The sequence below is a fragment of the Melopsittacus undulatus genome, chromosome 4 (genome assembly GCF_012275295.1).
Source record: "Melopsittacus undulatus isolate bMelUnd1 chromosome 4, bMelUnd1.mat.Z, whole genome shotgun sequence".
In the NCBI taxonomy this organism is placed as follows: domain Eukaryota; kingdom Metazoa; phylum Chordata; class Aves; order Psittaciformes; family Psittaculidae; genus Melopsittacus; species Melopsittacus undulatus.
The window spans coordinates 93,863,323-93,889,318 of record NC_047530.1 but is presented as its reverse complement, the minus strand read 5'-3'; the positions used below and the strand labels follow the sequence as shown (position 1 = coordinate 93,889,318).

Below are 25,996 nucleotides of genomic sequence, written 5' to 3'. Positions count from 1 at the left end.
GCTAAAGGGTCGGCGGGAAATGTAGTCGGGGGGAGGAAGGGTGAGAGAGTGAGGCATTGGGTTTGTATAGCTTGGCCTGGTTAGTGGTGCAGTGTGATTTGCGTTCAGGGCGCGATTGGGCTTTGCTATGGCAGTAGGCTATGAGGGGGTGCTTATTGGGCTTCAGCTCTGTCCGCACCCAGAGCCGCCGGGACCTCGCCTACTCCGCGGCAGCAGGAGCAGGGCTGCCACAGGAAGGCGCCCTAGCCTCGTCGGGCCTACCTCTACCTGCTCGCCTCACCGCTTGCAGAGCTTGGGCTGTGCCTCCCTCAGGTCTGGCAGAAGGATGTATGTAAGTTTAAGCTTGCCGATTATGTGAGTGATTGCAGGGATGCTGTTTCCACAGGCGTTTTGCAGTTTGTGTATCAAACAGGATAATCACTGTTTGCAAGCAGTGAAAGAGAAAAGGCTGGATGACCTGATAAAGCCGCGGGTGTCTTATATCAGAGGGAGGATCAGCAGAATTGGGAAACTCTGGTTTTAAGTTCAGGCTGTGCTTTTTCCTTATGTTGGTTTACGCTACTGATAGAGTGACAGCTGTGGAAAATGCTTAGTAAGGTGCTTTTGCTTAAAACCATCCCCAGGTGGACAACACCTGTTTTGCAAGATGGGGATTTAATTTCTTAAACAGGGATGAGAGAAATCATTTGGCTTTATTTTCAAAATAGTATTATAATGCTGAACATCCTTTCTTAGAATGGCAGGATATGGAAATATACAGGGTTTGGTAATGAAAATCATCTTAAGTTTCTCTTTAGAAAATTCAGAGAGGAATTCTTTGAACTTTAATAAGGAATGTCTGCCTGCTTGAATTTGAAATTAAAGAAAAGTAACTTGAGCGTAGCCTGTAACTACCAAAACCAAATGTTTGTCTTTCATCTGATGAAAAGAATGCCAGCCAGTGCAAGCAATCCTATAAAAAGAATAATTCTACACAGATCTTGTATCAGCTGCTTTGATTAGGTTGTTTTTTAATATTAAATCCTATCTTTCTTTCTTTAAACAGAGGCTATGTCATATCCAAAAAGATGTATACTTAATCTCAGTTTGGGTGCAGGCTATGTTGCAAGAGTGGGTCTGTTGTAACAACAGAATATGACACAACATTGATTTGAAATTGTTGCCAAAGAAAACTGACAAGCTCTTGTAGACATGCTTTAAGACTTAAGCTTTTTAAATAAAAAGTATCTTGGTTTCTGTACAGAGCAGTAAATACCAACTGTTGGACTAAGCTAATGGCAAAGCACCTTTCTCACACCAGGAGGGGACTGAGAATGGCTGTCAAGGATATGGAAAAAATAAAAGCTCCTAGGAGCAAACCTGAAAGTTGTTCTCTAACTTGTTGGAGTATTTTACAAGGTATAGTCCTAAAAATGTTGGGATCTGTTTCCTGCAGAAGTTTGTTCTTGCTGAGTTGGAGTATAATAAACGTCATGATACAAGCAATATTTTGGTTTTGTTTGAATATTAAATTTCTGAAACTGTTTTTATAATGTTGCACATGCTGCATAATTTAAACTAGTATCTCTTTAAACCAGTATCCAAAGGACCACCAGCAACATACTGAAAGAGCAAAGTAAAACACAACCTAACATGCGGTCTTAGCTTCACACAAGCCATGATAAAGAAAGCATTAGATTAGCATAAACAATCCAGCCTGCTTTGGAGTGGGAGATGATGAAACTCCATCTATGTAAATAACTTTTATGGCTTTCCACCAATATCATCTCCTTAAAGTGGTCTGTGCAAGCACAGCCAGTTGCAACAAAAATATTTCCTGCCAAAACTGTTAACTCCTTCACCCCTGAAATTTGTTTGTTTCTTTTCAAATTCTCTATAACTTGTGGAGCAAGGCTGCCACTGCCCAAATCGGAAAAGATATTTTATAAATTACTTGCTTGAACTCTCACCATTACCCTTAGAATCTTATGCTCCTAGTATTTGGGACAGGATTCCAAGGTTGTGGATAGTCTACTCACCTGACTGATGAGATGATGCCCTATGAGACAGCATATCTCAGCTAGCTTTTTAATTACTGTCAGAAGTAATTAGAGACACAGCCAGCACTCGTGGGACTTGGCCCAACATCCTTCAGCACATCTGAGCAGCAGCCAAACCAGGACTAGCTTCAGCTTCTCTGTACTCAACTCACCTTCCCCAGGGAATTAACAAAGTACTTTAGTTTATCCTCAGCCCTCCTGTTTCTGCTGTTCTTCTCCATGATCTGGCTGTGCTGCCTTCCCATCATCTTTGCAAAGTCTTTCTGCAGGATTTGCAGCTGACTGTCAAGAAAACTCCTGTTCCTTGTCCCAGAGGTGTCTTGGAAGACAATGGTGTGTTGTGTTATCTTCTTAGGAGTCTGCCACATCAGCATATTTTCACCTCTGTCTTTCAGGGCAATGCTTGTCATTTATCTTGTTGCTTGCAGTTCTGTGAATGCATTTCACACTTCCTTTAATTTGAGCATATATGGTGGTACCCTCACTGTCCCGCTCCTATCGGTTGCTTTCATGTGCAATTATTTCTGATGCATAAACAACTGATCTTATGAACTCATGACTTTGTAGGCTGTTTGCTTATTTTTCTTTGGTAATACAGACATGTTTTCCTTTATCATCTGTTCTAAGCAAGGAGCTACTTCTCAGTCCCACATTTCCCAGTTCAATATTGGTTTTCTGTGGTTCACTTTTGAATCTTTACCTATTTGTTTGTTTCCTGCTTATGCCTCCTAAAACATAATTCTTTTGGTTTTCTGTAAAAGTTGGTGTTACATTATCTGAAACAGCAAGAAAAATATCTTGGCTTTGTCAGTCTAACTTAGCCTGCTTTAGTGTTGCATATGTTCAAGCTTTCCCTTGAACCATGTGCACAGTGGCAGTCCATCTGAAAGCAAACAAATGTTCACGTTGCCATCCTGTGCAAGTTGAATAGCACAGCGTTTGTTGCTTCAAACAGATACAAACACACATCGTATTGATTACAGATGAGGTGGTGTGGCCCTGAGTGTGAGGCTTGCAGTAGTGTCCAGCCCTGCTCAGTACACTTCACTGGGGAAGCCTCCTTGGCTGGGACTGAGACCACAGCTTGCCCTCCACCACCCTGACCCTGGTGGGTTCTCAGGCCAACCCCCAGCAGAAGACTCCCAGTCTAGCCTAGGGGAACCGAGTGCTTCTGCAGGTGTTCCCTGCCTTGTGAGATTTTGCCCCCGGTGCAAATGATGGCAGTGGGTTTGGGTGGTGAAGGGCAGCTTTCCCCAGTAGGGGGGCAGGGATTTTCTGCCAGCCACAAATGCTGCAGCTGTTTTGTGTCTGATTTGGTTAAGTAAGTGTGGGGTTTCTCTGGGAGGAGATCTTTACAGGAAGGAGCTTGTGGATGGGTGTGAGGCCATCTGGGAGCACAAAATACTGTTTGAAAAATGAATCATAGACCCACTGACAAAAAGGTTTGATGAGGAATCGTAGACCCACTGGCTTGAGGAGCACAATCCAGTGTGGGATATGCAGGTAGGAGCCTGGGGAGGAAGGAGGGGATTGCTGATGAGCAAGCTGGAGACAAGCCTGAGTGTCTGATGCTGGACCTGGGGCTTGATTCCTGGCCTCTGGTTGCTTCCCAGGACAAGGGCTGGTTGCTTCAAAAAGTAAGGTTATGGTTGTTTAAAAAGTCATTCCCTGAGAGAAGAAACAGGGAGCTCACAGCTGGAGATGTGGTTGTGTTAAGAAGGCTTGTTTAGGTATTGCCACATGTGTGCTTCTTATAGATGTTGTGAGGCCTCCTGGTCCCTTGCCAGTGTTTTGTGTAATGAAAATGTGCTTTATGTGCCCAGCATACTGTTTTTATTTGAAAACCTGTGCATGGCAAGCATAGTATCGCTCATATAATATAGTACTGAGCAGGAACTATGTTGTCTTAGGCAGGGAAGATCTGAAATAAATTTACTGACTTGTATTTTGTTCAGTTTGCATAACTCAAGGCTTAGTCTTTGAAGAGAGTACAAATGAGACAAAGCTATTGCTGTTCCGTCTGGATTCTCCTTCAACCTTCTGGTTATTTGTTCTGTCCCTCTTTTACTTATTGCATAATTCTCTGATGTGCTAAAGAGAACATTTCACCTGTAACCAAGCTTTTAATCTTGGAATTAAACAAAAAATTTTCAAAATCAGTTACTCTCTGTAATGCAGTAGTATAAATAACCGTTTTGAAAATGAGATCTAGCATTTTGAAATCAGAACCTTCTACCTCTCGTCAACAGGTTTAGAACATACCTATAATCATGTGTCTTGAATCATTATGCTTACTAAGTGTATGAGTTTTTGAGTTATCAGATTATTTTAACTTGAACAGCTCTTTAATAAGCATGTGTAACAATGTGTCTTAGTGTTCTACACTGGCTCTGGTGACTGAAGCAAGTAAATGACTTCGATATTCCAAGGAATTAGTAATGCAGTTAGGGATTTTTTTCAGTATTAATGTTGTATATTTTCCACCCACCCATATTTAAATCTTTTGTTATTATGAGCAGGAAACTTTTCAAGAATCACTAAGGGCTTTCATTACAGCAGCTGTACTCATGTTTTCCTAATATAGTGGGATTCTTAACCTCAGGGTTTTTTAATGAATAAATAATGATCAAATATGTTTCTTAAATGTTTCTGTGATACACCCTACTCATTTGAACTGTCAATTTGGAGTAAAACTCATTGGACTCTCAAGATTAATAATAATTGAGAAATATTTTGGGTATGTGAGTATATATATATATATATATACATATATATATATGATTTTGTGTGTTTTATTCCAAAGTAAACTGAAGCTTTACTAACTGGAGGGAAAAAAAAATTACTTCTTTTTTTCAGCCTTTTCTAGGGTCTTTCTGCAACTCTGGCAACCAGTGCTATAAGACTACTAGTGACAGCTAAGTATTTTGTTTTTTTGTTGCTGAAAGATGCTGAAGCATAGACATGAGTCGGCTGATCAGGCTAAACAACACAATATCATGTTAGTCAACGTAACAGCAAAAGTGGCCTCTGTTGGAGAAAATGGTAAAAACTGTTTTCAGGTTGTGACACAAGCATTTGTCTTATAAATATATCAGCTATCTGTCTGATTCGTAGTCATGCAGCAAATAATGTAGTTAGTTATCAGGTGTTTAAGATACGTGTTGTGAATAGTATAACTATTGTTTAAAAATATACAGTCAAAGAATTCTTTTGTGAAAGCATATTTATATGAGAATAGATGATTTCTTTTAAATTGTATGCTGTCTTATTTTCTTAAAACCACTCTGCACAGATGACTTTTACATACAACTGATTGCTAAATATGGTTTCTGGAGCATTTATGGTGTGCCCCAGAAAGTTAATTCCATTATAACCAGACCCAGTACTCTTACTTTGGTTTGTGATCATGCTAAATCATGTAAACCAGGCATTTTTGATCTGCTGATAATCACATAACTGGAAACCTTAACAGAAAATCCACAAGCAGGAAGACTGCTGGTTGGTATTGACTAGGTCTGTAAAATATTCTTCCCTCCTAGTCAACATTATACTGATGTCTCAGGATATACTGTTAGAAATGGCTCTACAGCTGGAATACTAAATTGAATCCCATATTTAGGTAAGTTAGTATGAGTTTTGTCACTGATTACACATAGCCAGAGTCTTACATCCCAGTTTTCCTGTGTATTTCAAGTGTTCGTATCCTTTGGACATAAAAATGGAGAGGTATTGTTGATACAGAAGGATACATTCAGTCCAGAAACATTGACTACTTCAGAATTTTTTTTTATGTTGCTTATATTTCATGAGGGGTGTTGGAAGTTTGTATCCAAATTTTGTTTTGTTTCCTAGATCAGTGCTTAATTTCTGCAAATATTTGCATAATGTCTTTTTAGCTCCAACTCTAGGCCTAGACCTATTGCCACTTTGCCATACAGGATGTTGATTATTTTCTTTGCAGGCCATGTTAGCTTATAACCTCTAGGTTAAGGGCTGGGGGTGTATTCCAGATCTTATTAGTAAAACTTTATTTCTCTCCATGTGTTGCTGATTCCTTTTCAATCATCCACAGAGCTATATAAATACCAAGATGGGTAACCATGATTTAAAAGTAAAATCTCAGGGTAGACTTTCCTAAAATGAAACATGTGTTTCAGTTTTATTTCAGTTCCAGGCTGCTTATGGAAATTCTCCATGGCATAAGAAATTCAAGCTTTAATTCTTAACAATTACTTTGTTTTGAGAACATTGTTTCTTCTTTTGTAGTGTTGCGTAAAATATGGGTTGTAAATAGTTGTCTTATGGTCCCAGACCCCTCAGAACAGCTCCAGAAAATTTTACCAAGACATTCTGTTGATCATTGCATTCTCAACGTTTGTTGTGTCATCTTATTAAAACAAGATAAATAAATTGGAACATTAAGTCAGTAAGTATCTAGAAAGTCTGAAATAGGAAAACTGGACAAGATACTAGGATCTATCTAATAGGTATAAGATATATAGCTAATAGCTGAAGAAACTGATGGATTTCCACTGAAGGGGGTTGTGTGTGTATGTGTGTACATGTATATAGATACACAGACATAAGTTCTGTGTAGAAGCCGGAAGACTGGACAGTTCTGTGTCCCAGAAATACAAGGTACCTGAAAAAGATGTAGTTCAAGAGGAAGAAGCTTGCTGCTCACGTAGCATGGGCTGAATCCAAGAAGCAGGATACATTACAGTGCAGCCATTACAGTATTTCAGTGTAGTATTACTCATCTTTCTGGCTCTGACACCCAAGACTGATCTTTTGTTCTTGGCAAGTGTCAACTGTCTGCCTTGACCTCAGGTACTAGTGCTGTTTGCTGACATTATGTACCATTCCTTGAAATGTCATCATGGCTTTGGACACTTGGAGCTTCTTGAACTCATGTGAGGATGCAATTGAAGTGGGACAGTCATATCACTGACCGTCAGGTTTTTTTACCTTAGGCTTCCTGTAGAGCCAGTGGTGAGAAATGCTCAGAATAGTTTAAGGCCTAAGTTAAATTTTTGTTCTGGAAGGGCAGTTATGCTACATGGTACAGGTAAGCAACAGAACTGTAATTGAACTACCCTCTGGAGGAAGTCAGGAATGAAGCCTTAGCTTTCTTCACTAGCCTATTAGTTTAGCTATCAAAATTAATGTCTAACATTGGGTAACACAGTTATCCCACAGAATGACAAAAGAGCAAGGAATTAACATCTTTCTTTTTTTAAGCTTGTATTTTATTGGTATTTCAGTCTTGGTATTGCCCAACCTACAGGAAAAACAAAAGGCAGAGAGCTTAATACACACTAGACATTTGCCCTGCACAGAATGAAGTCATACTCCTGAAAAGAAGAGCCTGTATTTGTGCCATGCAGTCAAGACGACACTGCTCTTTGCAGTCCTTGAAGAGAAACACAGTCTTCTTCCTTGAAAGTGGAGCAACAGATGAAAGATAATGAAAACTCGTGAAGTCTCGGTTGCTTCTAAAGAGTGAATTAATGAGCAGCTAATTTTTTAATCACATTTTATACCAATAGTTTCAGCCAAATAAGCAAGTAGACCTATGTGGCCAAACAGGTGCTGGAACAGCAGAAGAACAGGCAGAAATGCTGGTGGGACAGAAAGGCAGGGCTGCCTCTCTTCTGTTAGGCAGTCTTAGATTGTCTAAATTGCTTGTGAAGTTGCACCTTTGGCAATTCTTCAGCAAGGAATTAAATTGCAGGCAGCTGAATGAACTGCAGCCTTTGGGCATATCCAGACTTGCAGAGTTAGAGTATTTCCAAACATAGTTCCACATACGGTTCTCAATTTTATGCTGCCTTGCCTGATGTCACAACATGCTGCAGCCAAGGAAAAGCAGGTTGTGAAACAGGCCAGGCTTACTTAAGGAGAGTTTGCTCACAGCTGATATCCAAAGAAATAGGAAGGTTTCCACCAAAGTGAGGAGTTACCAAGGACTGTCTGATCTGACCTTCTGTAGTCAAAATAAACCCTACTGTGCAAAAACTGAGATGTAAACAGCAAAAGTCCATTGTTTGTAATTCAGTTTTGTGCATCTGAATTTCCCTTTGCTGTTTCAACAGATAATAGGTTCTAACTGCAGTTCTAGTCAGGTGCTTTTGTGTGGTGTTGGTGGTGCTCTAAAGAATACACACATATTTATAAAACACCATAAGATCTCTGGGTGAATGGCATAATAAAAAGAAGATAATTATTCCAACAATTAATCCAGCTAGTCTAAATAAAGCAGATTCTGGCATTGTGAAAATAACTAAAATGTGCAACAATTTAAGGGTAGGGAAGGAATCCCTTCATTTTAAGGATAATGTTAATAAAAATTAAAATGAGTCATTCCCTAACTCATTTCTGAGTGACTCATGCTCTTGGCAAATTAATTATCCAAGATAAATGACTCAAAAGTAGATGCTATAGTTTTATTATTGTTTTAATCAGATGGCTATTGCTGTTACACATAAACATGAGGCTTCGTTTTATGTGTAACAAATGTTGCTATACCCTGCAAATTACTCCTGAGTTCTTCTTGAGGATGTGTTATACATGCCAATTTTTTTTATGACTCTTTTGTTCCAGTTTTAGGTGGATGGTGTAGCTAGGTATTGGGCATCTAAAGCAGCCATGGTGACCAGGAATCTCCGCAGTGAACTTAGACAAGGAAAAATTAATGTGGTATGTATTTCTTTCCATCCAGGAACTGTGATTTACTAAAGCCTCATCACAGGAACATCGTATGAATAAACTTTCCATCTCAGAATTCTTAGTAAATTGTTTGATGTATACTGTTGAGAACATTGATAGGGGGATGATATGAACATCTGTGCCATCTTTACTTGGGGTGGATATAGTACTGTTGGCTTCTACCCTCTCTCTCTGTTGTGTTTCTGTTTCTCTCCATGCCCTTCCCCCTCCTCCTTGGCTGCAGTTTGCAAGGTAGTATCAAAATGTAGGGTTGATCTGATGAAACCACAACTAGTGCCAATGCCTACCTATGATGGGAAGAGAACCCAGACCACAAACTCGGGATTTGTAGCCTCTTACCAGGCAAGTTTGTTCCTCATCTTCCCCTTTCACCTCCAGTTTGCCTTGTTGCTTCCTCTGTATCATTAACTCACATCAAAGTTCAGTGTCACTGGTTGCTGGGAATATAGTTTCATTTAGCTAGACATACACTCTTCCCTGAGGAAATCAGATATTACTTCCATGTTGAACATTCATCATGCAATGAAAATATGGAACACAATTTTATTGTAATAGTTCTGAATGATTTTCAGTTGAAGTAAGGAAAGTCTGGCACATTTTAGTGAGATGTTCGTGTTTCTTAAATATGGTTCTTAAATTGGGAGTTGAAGTAACATTAGAAATTATTCATTTTTCATTGCACATACCTCAATATCCTTATCCTTAAAAAGTAGGCTACTTACTAGTATAGCTGAAATTAATTCCAGTACTGTGACAGGAGAATGTCTTAGGAAAACTGCATTGAATAGTAGTTTCTATTATCTTTATTTTGTTCAGCTGTAAATATAGTAGACAACAGATGAAACTACTGTTGACATAGAGAATAACACTGTCATAGTTTAAGTCACAAATTATGTCAGACAAGGTCTTCAAACATCGTGTTTTAAGGTCAGTAACCTGTGTGCCTAGAACCTTGATCACAGTGGTAACAGCCAAATGACACAACTTATGTGGATGTACCTACAAAGATAAATAGCTTTTCACTGAATTTTACAAGCAGAACACCAAATGACAGTGAAATGAAAATGTACGTTTCTAAGAGGCTCAGGGAGCTTCAGCAAAGGAAGCTAATACTGATGAGTTAATTTGCTGAAACTGCAGGCAAGGGGTTTGTTTGTTTGTTTGTTTGCTTAAACCTAAATGGATCCTGATTATAATAAGCAGCATGAAGGAGGAGTCTTTCCAGGGCCCTGACACATCAAATGGAAGACAGCATATTCTATCTGGTGAAATGTAAGTTTGACTGCTAATTGCTAGATTAATAGCTGATTTTGTTGAGAATACAACTTCTGGGGATCTAAAGCTGTTTCTTGGGTCTATGACTGGCTGAGAAAAACAGGAATTCTTTTTAAGAAAATCAAGATATTCTGATTTTTTTCTAACAGAAATCTCAGATTTCCATTTCAGGACTCACCCTCCCTAGACAAATGAGTTAAAAATCTGAAAATGACTGGAATACTGCAACTAAATTTTCCAGCTATGAGGCATGGGTATTGTAATTACCATTTTGGGTCAAACTGATCCAAATATGGATTTCATTTTGGAGATGAGACCTGTCTGCAAGTCCTTTCTCAGCTGGCTCATTACTTTTTGGTTTAGCATTGTTGCTTTTGTTTCTTTAGATGGGAGGTTAGAAGAGCAGTGATTCACAGTTTGCAAAATGTCTGAAGATCTGTGGCTACAGAGAAGTGCAAAGTATTTAAGTTCAGAACTACTTTATATCTTCTTCCTTTTTCCTCATGCCAGTCTGTGCTGTGACTGAAATCAACCTGCTTATAATCAAACTTAAACTTAGTTGGTGAATAGGGGAGAAGTAGTGGTTTGGATTCTTTTTTTTGCTTTTTTTTTTAACCACAGGCTTTCTAGTTCACTGAAACTGAGGTTCGAGCCTGATTTCTCTCTGCAGGAAAGGGTTCTTTATTTTTTTAGTGTTTTCACTGATTATGCAGTCTTTATTAATGCAATGGAAACAGTCATGTTGTGTCAATCCACTGCTGTTTGCCTCAGAATGTGGGAATTAATCTGCTCTAAAAATGACCTGGTTTATGTATGTATTGTTTATGTGTTCTGGGAGGGTAAGGTATGGAAACTGGCAATAGTAAGGAGGTCATAAATCAGACAACTTTTCTTGGGTTAGGATTTTATGTCAGACATATCAATTCTAGTTTATACTAGGTTACAGTTGTGCCTGTGAATGGAGACTAGATCATGTGGGGATTCTCCTATTTGCATGCCTCCTAACTACTGTGGCAGCGTTTTCCTCGTATCTGCATATGATGGAGTAGCTGTACCTCCCTTTCTGGCTTGTGTGCTTTTCTTTTTCCTCTTTAATTTTCCTTTTTTCTAAGAGGAAGTGGAATGAAGATATGATACATGTCTCCTTTGATATTTTAAGTAAATTTCATAAGTGGAGGAAAAGCAAATAAATTGGTTCTTGCTACTTCTAGAGCAGTCAGGCAAAAAGTATGAGAAGTCCATGTCTTAGCCATATCAGTTCTTTTCCTAGTGGATAAACAGAAGTTTTGTAAACAAAAAAGGTAACTTTGTCTCCTGTTTTATAGGAGATGCACAATGCTTTTGGTTTCTCTTCCCATATGTGAAATTACTGGCACCAAAAGTAACTGTAGCTCCTTTATCTGACTTACATGTCAAAATCAAGGACAAATACAACAAATCAGGTTAGCACTGTTCATGAGACCAAGGAATCTGATTTGCCATTCTGGGTTAAAAACAACAATAAATGTGGATAGTTAGGACTTTATATGTGAGTGTCAAAATAATGTTTTGATCCTGAGGTGTCCAGTCATATGTTACAAAATAATACAAAATTTTGTGCTCCATGATACTTGGCATATATGGTTTTTAAATTCTTCCAGGTTAATCATTGATTCAAGGAACTTGTTTTGTGACCCAGGTGGTTTCTTTGCATCTTAAATTCCCATTAGACCAACTGTGGTTTTGTTTTAGTTACATTTTATTACAAGAAAACAAGTATTTTAGTGACACTAAGATTCCTGCAGTGAAATGCAAGTTTCTTTCTATGCAGGAGAGACCCTGGAACTTACTTCCTATTGGTTTTCTTTAGCTTTGTTTTTTTTTCTTCAATGTCTGTAATGAGAAAACAGAAGTTTATTATTTCAGTTCTGTTTTTCTTTTGGTTTGTGTGTAATAGTTTGTATTGACCTTGTGAAGATCTGAAATCTCTAAACTGGCCTCTTGAATGTAACTAAATGCATTGCAAAGAACAGACTATTCCCTGTAGTATTTACTCTGGAAGGTCACTAGTCCCAGAAATATCAGAGAATGTAACTGTGGCAAACCAACCCAAGTTAGTATAATTTGTTTACCTTCTTTGTTACTAGGTAGTTGAAGCCTTTAGGAACAAATTTGTCATTTATGGCACAGCCCCTTCCCACATAAGTCTCTCATTCTTTGCAAACATGGAGAAAAAAGATACTTTTAAAAGTAAGATTAGCATTTGAGTTGTCTGTGGTTTCAGCTTAGTATCACAAGGACATATTAAATGTTCTTCTCAGCATCAAAAACCTAAACAAATCTTTGGCTTATCTATTTGAAAGCAAAGTCATATTATTCAAGTTTTAAAATTTTAACTCCAGATTAGTTGTGGTGGTTAGACTTAACCCTATGCTTAAATGCTCATTCAGACATACATTCCCTGGTTACTGAAAGTGGTTGAGGAGGAATACCAAAGGTGTGGTCTGTTTCTGTTTTACACTGATTCCCATCTGTGGACTAGTTTGGAAGAAGGGACATAGAAGTTCTGTGTCCTCTCTACCCTCTGACGGAAACTGTTTCCTTCTGCACTAGAGGAATAAGCCAGGTTTGTCTGCTTTGGAGATACATAGAATCATAGAATAGTTAGGATTGGAAAGGACCTCAAGATCATCTAGTTCCAACCCCCCTGCCATGGGCAGGGACACCTCACACTAAACCATGTCACCCAAGGCTTCATCCAACCTGGTCTTGAACACTGCCAGGGATGGAGCATTCACAACCTCCCTGGGCAACCCATTCCAGTACCTCACCACCCTCACAGTAAAGAATTTCTTCCTTATATCCAGTCTAAACCTCTGCTGTTTAAGTTTCAACCCATTACCCCTTGTCCTGTCACTACAGTCCCTAATGAATAGTCCCTCCCCTGCATCCCTGTAGGCCCCCTTCAGATACTGGAAGGCTGCTATGAGGTCTCCACGCAGCCTTCTCTTCTCCAGGCTGAACAGCCCCAACTTTCTCAGCCTGTCTTCATATGGGAGGTGCTCCAGTTCCTTGATCATCCTCGTGGCATGTTTAGCTAAAACAGTTCATACAGAAATTTTTTTTTATCCCTTCCCATTACAAATGTAGAAAGTCTGGTTCCCTGTTGTTACCTGGTTCGTAATCATTAATATCCATGAAGATTTCATGTCAGCATGTAAAATCTGGGAATACAGACCAAGGCAAGTGAAAAATCACCATACAGCTGAGTATTGATAGGAGAACCTGTTTCTCCTCTTCAGATGTAGCAGTGATGAATAACGAAGAGATTATTTTGTAATTGTCAGCCTTTCTGTCATTGTCTTTCAAAGTGCTGGTTTTGAAACTGTCACTTCCCTCCTGTTTGGCATTATGTAAGACCATATAAAAAGCCAAGTTGAAAAAAGTGAAGACAGCCAAGCAAAACCAGTATGTAAATGTACATGAGGGTCATTGTCTATGGGAGAGCAGTCAGGAGCAAAGGCCATTGTTTTCTCTACCAAATACTCTGCCACTTGTTGCCACTTGTCTGTGGGTTGTGAACTTTAATGTTTTCCAATTACATTTTGTATGTTTAAGTTTGATAAAGATAAGCAGCAATGCACCCAGCCAAATACTTAGGTACAAGATACAGTGGATAGGGTTAATTGACTATAATTGAAAAATTAGGTTTTTTACATACCTGATAGTTTAAATCCATTACCTGGCCTTTTCTTTTTCACAAAATCACTTTAGAATAGAAACTGGGCTGAAAAAAAAGATGATTCACCTCCAACACCTACTTTATCTTCACTGGCTTGTACTCCTAAGCAATAATTAAGGACTAGATTTAAAACTGAACTGAAGGAACTGAAGGCTTTTGTCCCCTATAAAAGAAGGGCACCAACAGCTCTGCCAGGGTTCATTTAAAGTTGTGGAGAGTAAATGCACCTGCAATTTTTTTTGTAATTGTCTAGTTGGACACAGAGAAACAAAAGTACTAGCAGGGAAATATTTAGAAGGAAAATATTCTCACTGTTTTGTGACTGCTGTGTGCTTTTTTTCAGTTGGGATGAAAGACAGCAACCGCAGTCTCTAACCTCATCTCAGAACTGCCCAAGGATAACTGCAGAAACCGCTTGGGCCACTGCAAAATCCGGCCACAGGGACTGGCAGGCTGGTAAGTCCAGACTACACTTACATTCTCTTCTGACTGTTATTCCCTAGTCCTGTATATATTGTGTAGATATACAAGTCATGTCCTAGCCCAGACAACTTTATCCAGATAGCATTCTTACTGCCTTGCCTGGACACTCAGCTTGGCCTTTGCACCAAGAGATCTGTCTATGCCCCATTTGTCAGCAATGAAGTGAAAGAATATTCCTCTTGAAGGCCATTCAGACTGCCAAAGCTAAGTTCCTACTTTGGCAGATTGTCTTTCTTTATCTTTTACTCCCTTGATGAAAGTGAAGAGGAGTAGCCTCAACTGTTTACAGGGGAGCAGGACGTTACTTCATTAAATCAACAGGTTTTGTTTAAGTGTCACAGAAAGCATAACTGCACGAGGAGGTGGGTGGGGAGGGAAGGAACTGATGGTCTCAATATAATCTTTCTTGGCTTCCATCTGGTAAAGATTTAGGTGTATGACTATATTTACGCCCTTCACTTTCTCTGTCATCTGCAGCCAGGCCCCCTCTCTCAGATGTGTTAGTGTTCAGGGAAAGCAGAATTCTCATGCTAGCTAGCTGTTGTCATAGCACGGCTGAATTTTCCTGTGATCACACTGACAATACTAGAGCCCTTTGGGTCATTTTTTAAATACTCTGTCATTGCATTTTCCAGATAAGAATTCTACACAGTTTTAGAGCTGTTTTGTCCCATTTGATTTATACATCTATAATTTGTTATTATATACGTATGTTTGACTGTTGATCTTCTAGCCGTGCAATTTAAATTAAGGGGAAAAGAGCATTAAAGTATATTTTAAATGTGTGTCTACCAAAGAGACCTGCAGAGACCAAAAAAGTGTGGGGTTTTTCCCAGTTCTGAAAAGAAATTGGGAAAAAATACTGGACTTCTGGAGTTGGCACTTTCTTTTTAATATGTGTAAAAGTGAATATACCTAAATCAAATCAACAGGATATTACTTTTTGCAAGGAAAGTTCTTAAAATTTTTATGTTAGTTTATTAAGCCATACAGTATTTGCTTTATTTTTAAAGGGAAAAATTTGAATAAGATCTAGTGTGATTGTCCTATAATATAGAAACAGGATAACCATAGAAGTAACCTGAATGGAAATAAAAACAGGAATGGCTGAGTGCCAGCAACCCCTTGAACATAAGTCTGCAGGCAGCTGTGCCAGAAGTCTGTTTCATTACACTTTTGCATTGCGTAATACAGTTTATGTAATTTGAGATGTGTAGATGCTCCTCATTACAACATCTCTCTAAAATGTGACCAAAGCTTTGTAGCTGGCTGTCTTTGAATTAGGGTAACACTGCTGGTGCTCTGTAATATCTGTTTGGTTCTCGGGTGATGGACATACATGTGGACTGCACCTGTTTTATGCTTTTTTTTTTTTTTAGCTTGTCCTCAGACCGGGAATATGTGAGCCCCACAGAATGAGGGAGGAAGAGCTAATCCTCAGAGTTCTTTACTGTAAGGGTGGTGAGGCACTGGAATGGGTTGCCCAGGGAATTTGTGAATGCCCCATCCCTGGCAGTGTCCAAGGCCAGGTTGGACAGAGCCTTGGGTGACATGCTTTAGTGTGAGGTGTCCCTGCCCATGGCAGGGAGGTTGGAACTAGATGATCTTAAGGTCCATTCCAACCCTAATTATTCTATGATATGTTCCTAAAAGTTTCAGGCCAGGTTGCCTGATTATAACATACCTGAAAGGGTGGGATGTTTTGTTTTGGGTTGGTTTGGTTTTATTTTCCAGTGCCACTGGTTTTGAAACAGTAAGGGCTGGTGCACAGCACTTTTGATCCTGTGGCATAGTATCTTTATCACAAGGTAATTGTTATTTTGTTGAAGCTGACTCATAGAAAATTGCGGCCTGGCTCTCTGTGTTTTCTAAAGAAATAAATAGAGGTAATAGAAAGCTTGGTGTCTGAAGTGTAGGCAGGTATCGAATAATCCATGAAGTGTTTGCCCTGCAAATGTGCGATGTGCAGTGAGTCAGTACAGCAGACTTGTTCACTGTTCTGAGTCTGTTCGTGTCCTGGATTCTTCAATATGCTATGTTTGTAGTCCTTTTCCCAGATTTCTGTTTTAAGTGAAGTATATCCTGTTCACAAAGGAAGACAGAAATATTGAGTAAATTAATATTGAAAGAACTAGAAGCATCCTTGATTTTGTCAGTACTGCATCTCTACCTGGATTGTTGTCTTGCAACTAAGATTGAAAACTGAACTGACTCATAGGGTTTGTTTAGAAACTTAGAGTAAAAGAGGAAAAGTTGAGTTTGGTTGCACCAAAGTGTTAGAAACTGAACCTGTAATACGTACCATTACTTCACTGATTTATATTCTACCTAGTCTTGATTTGCAACAACTTAAATATATATAAAATAAACAGAAATTAATATAAAGGGAGGTAGAGTAGACAGTACCATACTGGGTGTGTATATGTGTGGTGTGAAGGCAAGAGAGTACAATACCCATTAAAAACTACCTGCTTTCAGCCAGCTGTGCTGTGATGCATTGTCTCATAAATAGTATGGATTAAAAAAAAAACAGCAGTCAGAAGGTCTTGAGCCAGCTGCTCAACTGTGGGAGTAGCAGGGCTGTCTATTTCTACTTTTTGTCCTGTTTTAAGGAGATGACATTATCATTTCTGTCATACTTCACCTGCATCGTGTTTTTTAAGACAATCCAGATTTTGAAATACTGAGTATAACGCAAGACCATCAGCTCACCAGTTTAGCCCCTGTGCTGAATATTAGAAGAGCACAGGCTGTCTGCATCACTGTATCAGGCAATGAGGTTGTGAAATCTGCTGCTACCAGATTTCCACCTGTGGCTCACAGATTTTCTACCTGTGGCTCACTGCTGATGCAGAACAGGATAAATGGTTCATCCGCTCCCAGTTTCAACTTGATTAATGCAAAAGGCTCAGGTCTTTTTCCCTGAATGCCAAATGATTGCACTGTAGTCTGCTGGTGCCCAAGATAAACCATGCTATATGCACTGGAGGACATGAGATTTCATTTTAAATGCTTACAGGTGATCACATAATACATCATACATACTCTAATTTTATTCCCTTTGTCTAAGTTTACATTGTAGAATAGCTGGAGAATTCCAAAACCAAAACTAAAGAAGGTATGTTAAACTTTTTGAACAGCTCATTCCAAAATTAAACAAGTGTAAACAAAAATAATATGAAAAAGGTGGTATTTTGCAGTGTAGAAATCAGCTCATGTGAGATTCACCAATACAAAAGTCTGAAATAGGTTTGATAAAGCAGCATACTAGCTTGAAACTAAACCTCTAAACAATTAAACTTTGGAAAGTGCTTTCATCCATTTCTGCTGGACAGCTTACAAAATCAGGGAAACTTGCACACGTAGAAGTGAATCTGTCCCTCGATATAAACCCTGTCAATTGACTTGGACAGTCTTTAATATTTCTCCATTTTTATATTTTCTCCAGCATTATTTGAGATGACATTTGTTGTTGTTATATGCTATTGGTCTACACTGCCTCTGACTTGTCAGTGATTTGGATCATATCCCAACAGTATTTTCCTGACCTACCTCTTCTGTTCAGCACAGTCTAATCCACTTCTACCCTCGGCATAATTGTGCAGTATTTACAGTGAAATATTAGGGAAATATTTAATTAGAAATAAAATATTGGAAAGAACTTCAGAAAGATGTCCAGGCCATGCCTTGTTCTTGCTCTAAGTCAGAATCAGCTCTGAGACTGTTCCTCACAGATACTTAACTGTTACTAAAAACTTGCAGCAATTGACAACTGAGTCTGACAGTGCAGCCTGATGCTTGTCTGTCTTCATCCTAGGAAATGTCCACCTGAAGTCTAAAGTGAATTTCCCTTACTGCAGTTATTGGTTAGAAATCCTTTCTGGTTTCTCAGCAACTGTGATATATTTCCTTTGCCGTTACCTGTTTCAGAATTTAATAATCCCTTCAAGTCTTTAATTTTCTAGACTAAAACTTGATGTTTTAATTTAATACTGTTAGTTATTACAGAAGTTTAGTGCCTAAAATTTGGAACAGTACTTGAAACAACAGCATTCCATTGGAGAGTCAGTGGAAGGATGGCTATCCTGCCACAAGGTAATGTAAGCATGCAGTCGGAGTCAGGTAAAAAGTCGCCACCCTTAAGCTGAGATACCCTAACTGCTGATGTGTCTGCTCCCAGTTATGCTGCAACTGCAGAGAAAACCAGGTTCATAGGACTGATCCTGTTCTACATTGGGCTGGTTGGGTGTGCAGTTTCTGTGTCAGGATTGGAATGAGGGACAACCATTGCCACTTGGGGACAATAGCAGTAAGGTTTCCTCATGCTGAGAGAGGTATGAATTAACGGGAATTTCATAAAGCAGCCAGCTGCATAGAACTACCAACAAGTGTTGTGAAGGTCCCTGCAAATCCATGCAGCAGCCTTCTGGTTTTTAGGTTAAACATAATTCAGTAAGTTAGGGGGTCTTGAAAGAATTTCAGTTTTGGAAGCACTACAGTTCTAGCAGTAAATGTATGTAGCCTGCTTTCCTTCCTGCCCTCTTCAGGGCAGTTGGTTTTGGGTTGGCAATTACAGCAGTTGTTTATGCTTTAGGATATGAGGAAAACTTCAAGTGTTTTGATCACCTTAGAACATTGGTAGCTGTTTTTTAGGAAGAAAATTTTACTTGTTCGTTGTTCTCAAACACTTTCTTCATTTCCCCAACTTCATGTGCATGTTTTCCTGTGGCTTGAGCCTAGATATCTTAACATAATGTTTTGGTCCCAGACAAAAAGGGGAGATAATGTTGTGATACATCTCATGAAGCTATTTTTTAACACAGTATCCCTTTCTGGAGGCAATTAGAGTAGCTCTTCATTCTCTGTAGGTGTTTCACAGTGAAGGGCCTGTGTCCTGTACTAATTTTAGGTGTAGGGAGGAGCCATTACGTGACCTGTTTTTGCTTTAAGGACAATCATCTATGACTGGCAGTATGTCTATAAGGAATAACCTTCATGTGCAGGGGAAAATTCAGTTAGTGTCTTAGCTACACACATGACACACTGCAGCAGGGTTCACCCCTGTTTTATGTCCACATGATATTTAACACATTTCATTCAGAAAATGTGTTTTTACAGTTGGAGGGCCCGGTGGGCAGAGAGTAAATCACAGTCACAGGATTGCCAGTGCTGGGCAGGGAAAGTGAAGGCACTAAAATAGCATGAGGTCAAACACTCTCAAGGTCACAGTAGTCCCTCTAGGCTGTGCACGAAACACGTGATGATGTAGACAAAAACGTGGAAGCTGATGCCCGAGTAGGTGTGTGAGAGGTACAGGGCACACCTGGGGTCACAGGCCCGAAATGTAGATACCCGAGTCACCTGAGCGACCCTATGGACACCTTGAACGGAAAATGACAGGGGCGGGCCTGCCCGGTGTGCCGCACCGAGCAGGGCCGCGGGAGGGAAGGCGCACTGCAGCCGTACCGCTGCCCGTGCCAGCCCGCACCGTGCGAGCGGGGGCCACCCCGAGCTTCCCATTCGCCCCGGCGCACTCCTGGGCTGCGCGTTGCCCCGCAGGTGCCGGCGCGGCGGCCGAGAGTACGCACGTTACCCGGGGGATCGGGTAGGTGGGGGGGGGGGGGGTTCGCCGCGTCCCCGACGGAGGGCGGTGGCCGCCCCTCTGCAGCGCGCTGCGGGCAGGACGCCTGCGCCGTGCGCCGCCGCTGGCGGGGGACCTGGCGCTGCATCCCAGTGCACGGAGTTGCGGGCACGGGCGCCGGCATGAGTAGAGGCTCTGCCGCGCCCAGCCGGAGCTGAGCTGGGAGACAAAGGGGCGAGGCTGCCGCCATGGGAGAGCAGCTCCGCGCACAGCCCGCCGCCCCGGCGGGACCGCCACCGCCCACCGCCTCCTCCCGCTCGCCGCTCGGCGGGCTGCTGCAGAACGGCTTCCACCCCTCGAACCAGCCCCTGAGCAACGGCGGCTGCGGAGAGGCCCCGCACACGCTGCTGTTGCGGCCGGAGCTACCGCCGCTCAGCCACGGCTCCCCGGCCAAGAAATGCAGGCTACGCAGGAGGATGGACTCAGGACGCCGGCACAGGCCGCGTAAGTGACGAGAGTGGCGGCCCGGTCCCCTCCGTGCGGCGCTGCCGCAGACCGCCCTGGCTGGCCCCTGTATCGGCTCGGTGTCAGGCGGCCGCGAGTCCTGCGGCTCTCTCCCCTCTCTCCGCCCAGAGCGCTGCCCGGCCGGGGCTGGCTGCCACCCGATTGTCGCTCCGCAGGCATTTCTCCTCCCTTCTCCGCGGGCCAGGCGGGCGGAGCGAGGCTCCCTGATGCCGTCCAATGCGGCGGCGGCTGCTGGGCACGGCCCCGCTACCGCGTGGGCCGGGCCCGCCCTGCGCCAATGGGGCGGCGGCGGGCGGGGAGCGGCGGCCCGGCACGAAAGCGGACGGGCGGCAGCAGCTTCGTGCTAGCGCAGAGCATCGCGTCGGGTGGTGCCCAGGGTCCTACCGGTCGCTGCCGCCTCCCGGACGCGCCCATGAAGCTCATAGTGCCCAAGCAGTGCTGTAAGGAATGCTCGGGCCGGGTCGGTATGAACGCTGCTGTGCCTTGGGTGTGGGAAGGCTCTGCGGTCTTCGTGTTCCTTCGCCTTCCCCACGTGCTGTTAGAATTAAGAGAAAAGAAAACTTGGGAGTGGAGTGCAAGTTTTTCTGACAGAGAGCGGGGAGGAGAGGACAGTGTATTGCCAACAGGGTAAAACTGTAATATGCTCCTTTTGAACATCGTCTGTGGCTTTAGGTTAGTTGATTTGGGAGGTGTTAGTGAATTGCCTTTCATGTTTTTTCAGGCTGCGAGTCTCAAGCATCCATATTTGTAATGTACTTAACTGTATTAAGTTTGTTGATTAATTATATCTTTTACTTTCTTGATCATAGCTAACTTCTGGTAGGTATGGAGCCATTTAATAGTTTGATGGTAAGCTCTACAAGTAAAACAATCCAATGGATAAAGCACTCTATTTCTTTGCACTCCCACTTCACTAGCCCTTCCAATAAAGCCAACAAATGTTTGCTTCTTTGTTAAAAGTTCAGCATTTTCTGAAAGGGTAATCAGGAATAGTCAGGATCACAGCTACCCACTGCCAAAACTTAAAGATGTTTCTACTCAGTAGGAAGTAGTGTGCATTCAGCTGGTCTGAATCTCTTTCTTTCTTTCTTTTGAACTGAATACTTAAAAAACTTTTGTGTATAAGCAGAGCAAAATAGTTAGAAACAGCCTTGGAGAGCTGCAGCTTTCACAGGGCTACTTAATAGCTGTACCTTGTCCAGCTTTATAAATGTTTTTTGCAGAGCTACACATACCAGTTTCCCTTAGAATGTTCTCTGTGTTGATTAATCATGTAGTGTACCTGTTGGAAGTTAATTTACCAAATTTAACATGTTGATGACCAAATCATTCTCCGTCACAAACTGGGTTAGCCTTTGTCCAGTGTCACACTTTCATTCAGCAACAAAAACTGCAGAACTTGGACTAACTTACATTTTGATTTGGTGTAGCTAGGAAGTGTCAGCACTTGCATATCAAACTCTTCCTAACAGTAAAAAATACTTTGAAGCGAAGCTTAAGGCATTTAGGATTCATGGAATCAGTTGAGTAAAAAAGAATCTGGAGTTTGGAATTTTCTCCCCATCTTGAAGGGGTAAAAGAGCCCATCAGAGTGAAGAGCATCAGTGACTGGCTGTATTACCCGAGATGTGTGACTACCAGGTCTTCATTGTGGGGTTTTAATGAAATGAGGCTTTAGTGAAAACAGCAGATGAGGGAAGTGCTTTGTAGGCATTTTCTTTGCTAAATAAAAAGCATGAATTCTTGCTGCTATTGTACTTTTTAATTTATATGATTGTTTTTCGTTAAAAAAAAAACAAGCACCCTAATTTGCAGTTATTAGTCCTGCAGGAAAATATGATAGCAGACTGTCACCAGCTTAAAAAAATAATTAAATTATATTTAACTTCTCCTCTCTATCCATCTCCAGTGAATACTACACAGTCCCGTTTTACTGGTTTTTTGTATTTAATCCCAGCCTTTGCAGATGTTTGTTCTGTGTTTAAGGATACATTGCAAAATGAAAAGCAGTTGCCACATGGCATGTAAGACTTCAGTATTGATTGTGGGGTTTGCTTTGTGCTGTGGAAAAGATAATGAGGTAATTAGCATTTCCCAATATTTCAATAAATGAAGCCTATCTTTCTGCAACAATTATTCCTTTAAATCCTTATATGTTTTCTTGACCGCTTTTACTTTCTCCCAGCATGAGGTAGAGATCTATATTCCTAGGTCTGTTTTCTCTCTGAGAAAGTAAGATTCCCTGTGAAACCAGTGTGCTTTGCTGATTAGAGTACGGTGAGAATGAATCTGAGGACCAGTTTATATTCTTTTTGACTTGCATTTTGCTGAGAAGCTTGTCTTTGCTTTGTGTTTTCCTTAGCTGAACTAGGTGAGTTATCAGGGATATTAGGCTTATTTCAATTTTCTGGTTCCAATTACAAGTGCAGAGCCTTTGTGAGACTAAGGTCTGCATTACCTTTCTGCAGCACAACATAATGTATGCATAAAAATACCTGTTATGATGCCTTGCATTGTGAAGTGCTTCAGAAGATAATAAAAGTGTCAACTCTGCAAATTTCAAAAGCCTCCTAAACTGTCATGTTGTTCAGTTTAAACGTGATCTTTGAACAGAAGGAAAAAAAAAAAAGAGCAGTTGAGTGCCTTCATTGATCCCTATTGAAACAGCACTGTAGCCAAGTGAGGACAAAGACTTCAGAGCAGCAGTTAACTAGACTGGTGCTTCACAGCATTATTCTACATCAGACATAGAGAAGAAGCCAGCTGGGCATCTTAATGCTATTGCTTTTCTTAAATTAGTGTAAAGCTTTGGAGTCAATTCCAATCAGTATCTTAACTCACCCCGAATCAGGTGGTAGTTGTTAGGGGTCAAAGAATGTGCGTTTTGAGGTAGTGTGACTGTTTCCAGCTATTACGAATTATAGTTGTCATGGGTAATTTCTGAACACTTAAGAGTTGTAGCTTCACGGTAAAGAAGGCTTTTGGCCGATATGGAGGTTGTTAGTGTGATGTTTGGCTGTAGCATGCTTGTGTAGCACCACTTAAGAACAGGTAGAAGAGGAAGAAAACCTAGGCTTTTTGACATGTGGTGATGTTACATATGGATTGCTATGATTATCTAGTCTGCTTTAGTGAAGACCACAGGTGGGAAGATGGTTTTGATTTTGCTACTGTTTGATGTGGTGAATAAATACAATGTTATCAGTTACTGAAATTTTGTCCAAGGCATTGGAGTATCCCCCTGTCTTTTTAATCCTAAGAAGCATGTGACCTGAAGGAATTCTTAAAGTTAGTCTCCAGCTGCTTTTGATGTAGTTGGAAGTGAGGGTTGCTGAAGGAATAGGACTGGTCATAGCAAACTGAACTAGTTGGTGTGTTGTGGTCCAACATCCCATGAGTTAAAACTGTACATCCAATTTATCAACTAGATAATGCATTTCCAACACGAATGGGAGAATTAAATCTATCACTTCAATTGTGTTGGGTGCTATTAGATTAAAGAATGAGATTCTCTGTAGCTAATCATTGCTTCTTGTAGCTTTGCAAATCGGGTTTTTATTTTTCAGAGTTTTCTAATGAAGCTGTGCAGGCTAGGTGTTGACCTAGTCTCTTAGTGCTATCTTCAGAACTCAGTTTGTGATAATATGAGTACTTGCATGTGATAGTCACACTTGTTTAACAAACAGCTCTGTGCTTCCAGGTTTGTTGGGTTTGGGGTTTGTTTTTGTGGGGGATTTTTTTGGTTTCTTTCTTTCCTTTTCTGATGAGGAGGCAGACATTCCATAAGACCTTGCTGCTGAAAATGAACTGGAAGGCATCACCTCATATATATGCATGATTTATTTAGCTCTAGCTTTGTAAGTCTTGAAGAAACTTCCATTACTAAGCAGATATAATAATTTTTTAAGATACATACTCTGTTTTTGTTCAAAGGAAACAAATGCTTCCATTTTACAATTTATTTGGATTGCTCAAAATAGCTGTGTAAAATAGGAAGGAGTGATTGAAAAAAGAAGTAAACTGTTATCAGCTTTTTTAATAAAAAGCAGCTAACAAGCTGTGAGAATACTGTCTCATTTTATGTGTGTCTCTTGTTTTGATCTCCCCTCACCCCTTCACTATTTTTGGTGTTCTCTCGCCTCTTCCAATTAAAATGGGAAGTTCTTAGATCATCAAAGTGTCAAGCAATGCAAATGAAATGGAGTAATAGAATTTCATCATGTATGTGTCCAGGAAGAAAAGCATCTGAACCTAAGGCATTTTATCTGAGATATGTATGACTTAAGATATCAGAGTATTAATATCACCATTCAAATTATTGGTAAAAAAAAAATAAATGGGGATACTGTACCTGTATTTGAGAAAATACATATCTTGTAAGAGATGTGTAAGCTGGAACAGTTTTGGCAAAAGAATAAAACTGCTGCAAATTAGTCATGAGTAAATCTAGGAGCCAGGTAGAGAGAAGAAAGTTCTAACCAGCAGGATTCAGGCACAATCTTTAAGAGTTATGGGGTAAAAAGATTCAGCCAATCTTATGTTGTGGTTGTTTAAACATATGAAAAGGATTACTGTTGGTTATCCTGTTTAATGGAGGGGAGATGTAACTTAGGACTCAAGAGTTACTCTTCATTCTTGCTTCCCCTGAGCTGTTGTCCATGTGGATCAGATTGTGATTTGGTATTTACCCTCACCCCCCTCCTTACATTGTGTGTTAAAGACAGGGTTTTTAAAAATCAAATGTGTTCAATTGTGAATGTAATAATGCCTTATAGGAATAGCTCTCTAGGTTCATACCCTTCAAAGTTTGCGCAGAAACTAGGTTAAATGTGTCATGGAATTTCTCATGAGTGAACCTTTCCCCCAGATAGCACAGCTGTTGGTGTGCATCAGATTACCTAATTATGCAATGCTGTTGATACCTTCTGTTTGCATTGTCACATGCTTGTGCAGCAAATTTTGGAGTAATGGAGATCTTTATCTTAAGATAACAAACCAGTAAGTAGTTGGTGCAGCTTATTAGCATAAAGAGAATTGATTTTCTTAAGGTAAGTAAAGTCTTTGATTTATGCTAGGCTTTTAAGAATGCATAATTCACTTTGACACTTTCTGTATCAGTTCTATGGGACTTAGATTTTATAGTGATGTTATTTTTATGACCTACTGCTGTGTAGCAATACAGTAGAATAGGTCTGTTTTCACCACAATAATAGGTTGCGTTGATCCAATACTGACAACTGAGAAGAGAGAAATTGGCTCATAACAGTCTTGCCAGACAATTTTAGTTAAGCGCATTTTTTTACACTGTGAAAGCATCTCTGCAGCATATCCCTTGTCTTCAGTCTTTATGGTAAATCACACAATTTTGAATAACTTATCAGCCTAAGATGTGGATGTGATGGTTTTCACTTTCCCCTCCTTGTTTTTCTGGCTTTTAAGAATTCAACAAATGTTGAGTTTTATTCAGGTTTTTTTTTTTCTGGTTATCAATCAAATGCTGAATTTCCAATTAAAAACAAACAAAAAAGTCTGAACAACCCTAAAAAAACCTCCAGAATTTTCCCTTAAGTCTGTGGAGACTGTATCAACACAAATACCTTTCTTTCTTCATAATCCCAGTTTGTAGCAGTGAGGGCCCTAATA

General features: G+C 40.4%; 1 protein-coding gene across 6 annotated transcripts in view; it reads left to right on the top strand.

Annotated features, from left to right (window-relative positions):
* The first annotated feature begins 79 nt into the window (after positions 1 to 79).
* PANK1 (pantothenate kinase 1) overlaps positions 80 to 25,996 on the top strand; it is a 47,654-nt gene continuing 21,737 nt past the window's right edge. The window contains exons 1-3 of one of the 6 annotated variants that reach the window (XM_013127756.3): positions 80 to 327; positions 8,643 to 8,738; positions 14,108 to 14,220. In XM_013127756.3, coding sequence (XP_012983210.3) covers positions 8,734 to 8,738; positions 14,108 to 14,220 — 118 coding nt within the window. In that variant the 5' untranslated portion in view covers positions 80 to 327; positions 8,643 to 8,733. Of the gene's footprint in view, positions 332 to 8,642; positions 8,739 to 14,107; positions 14,221 to 20,076; positions 20,333 to 20,682; positions 20,814 to 20,846; positions 21,026 to 25,996 lie in introns of those variants that run through there. The other 5 variants (XM_031044647.2, XM_034061929.1, XM_034061930.1 and 2 more) reach the window with 5 other exon arrangements.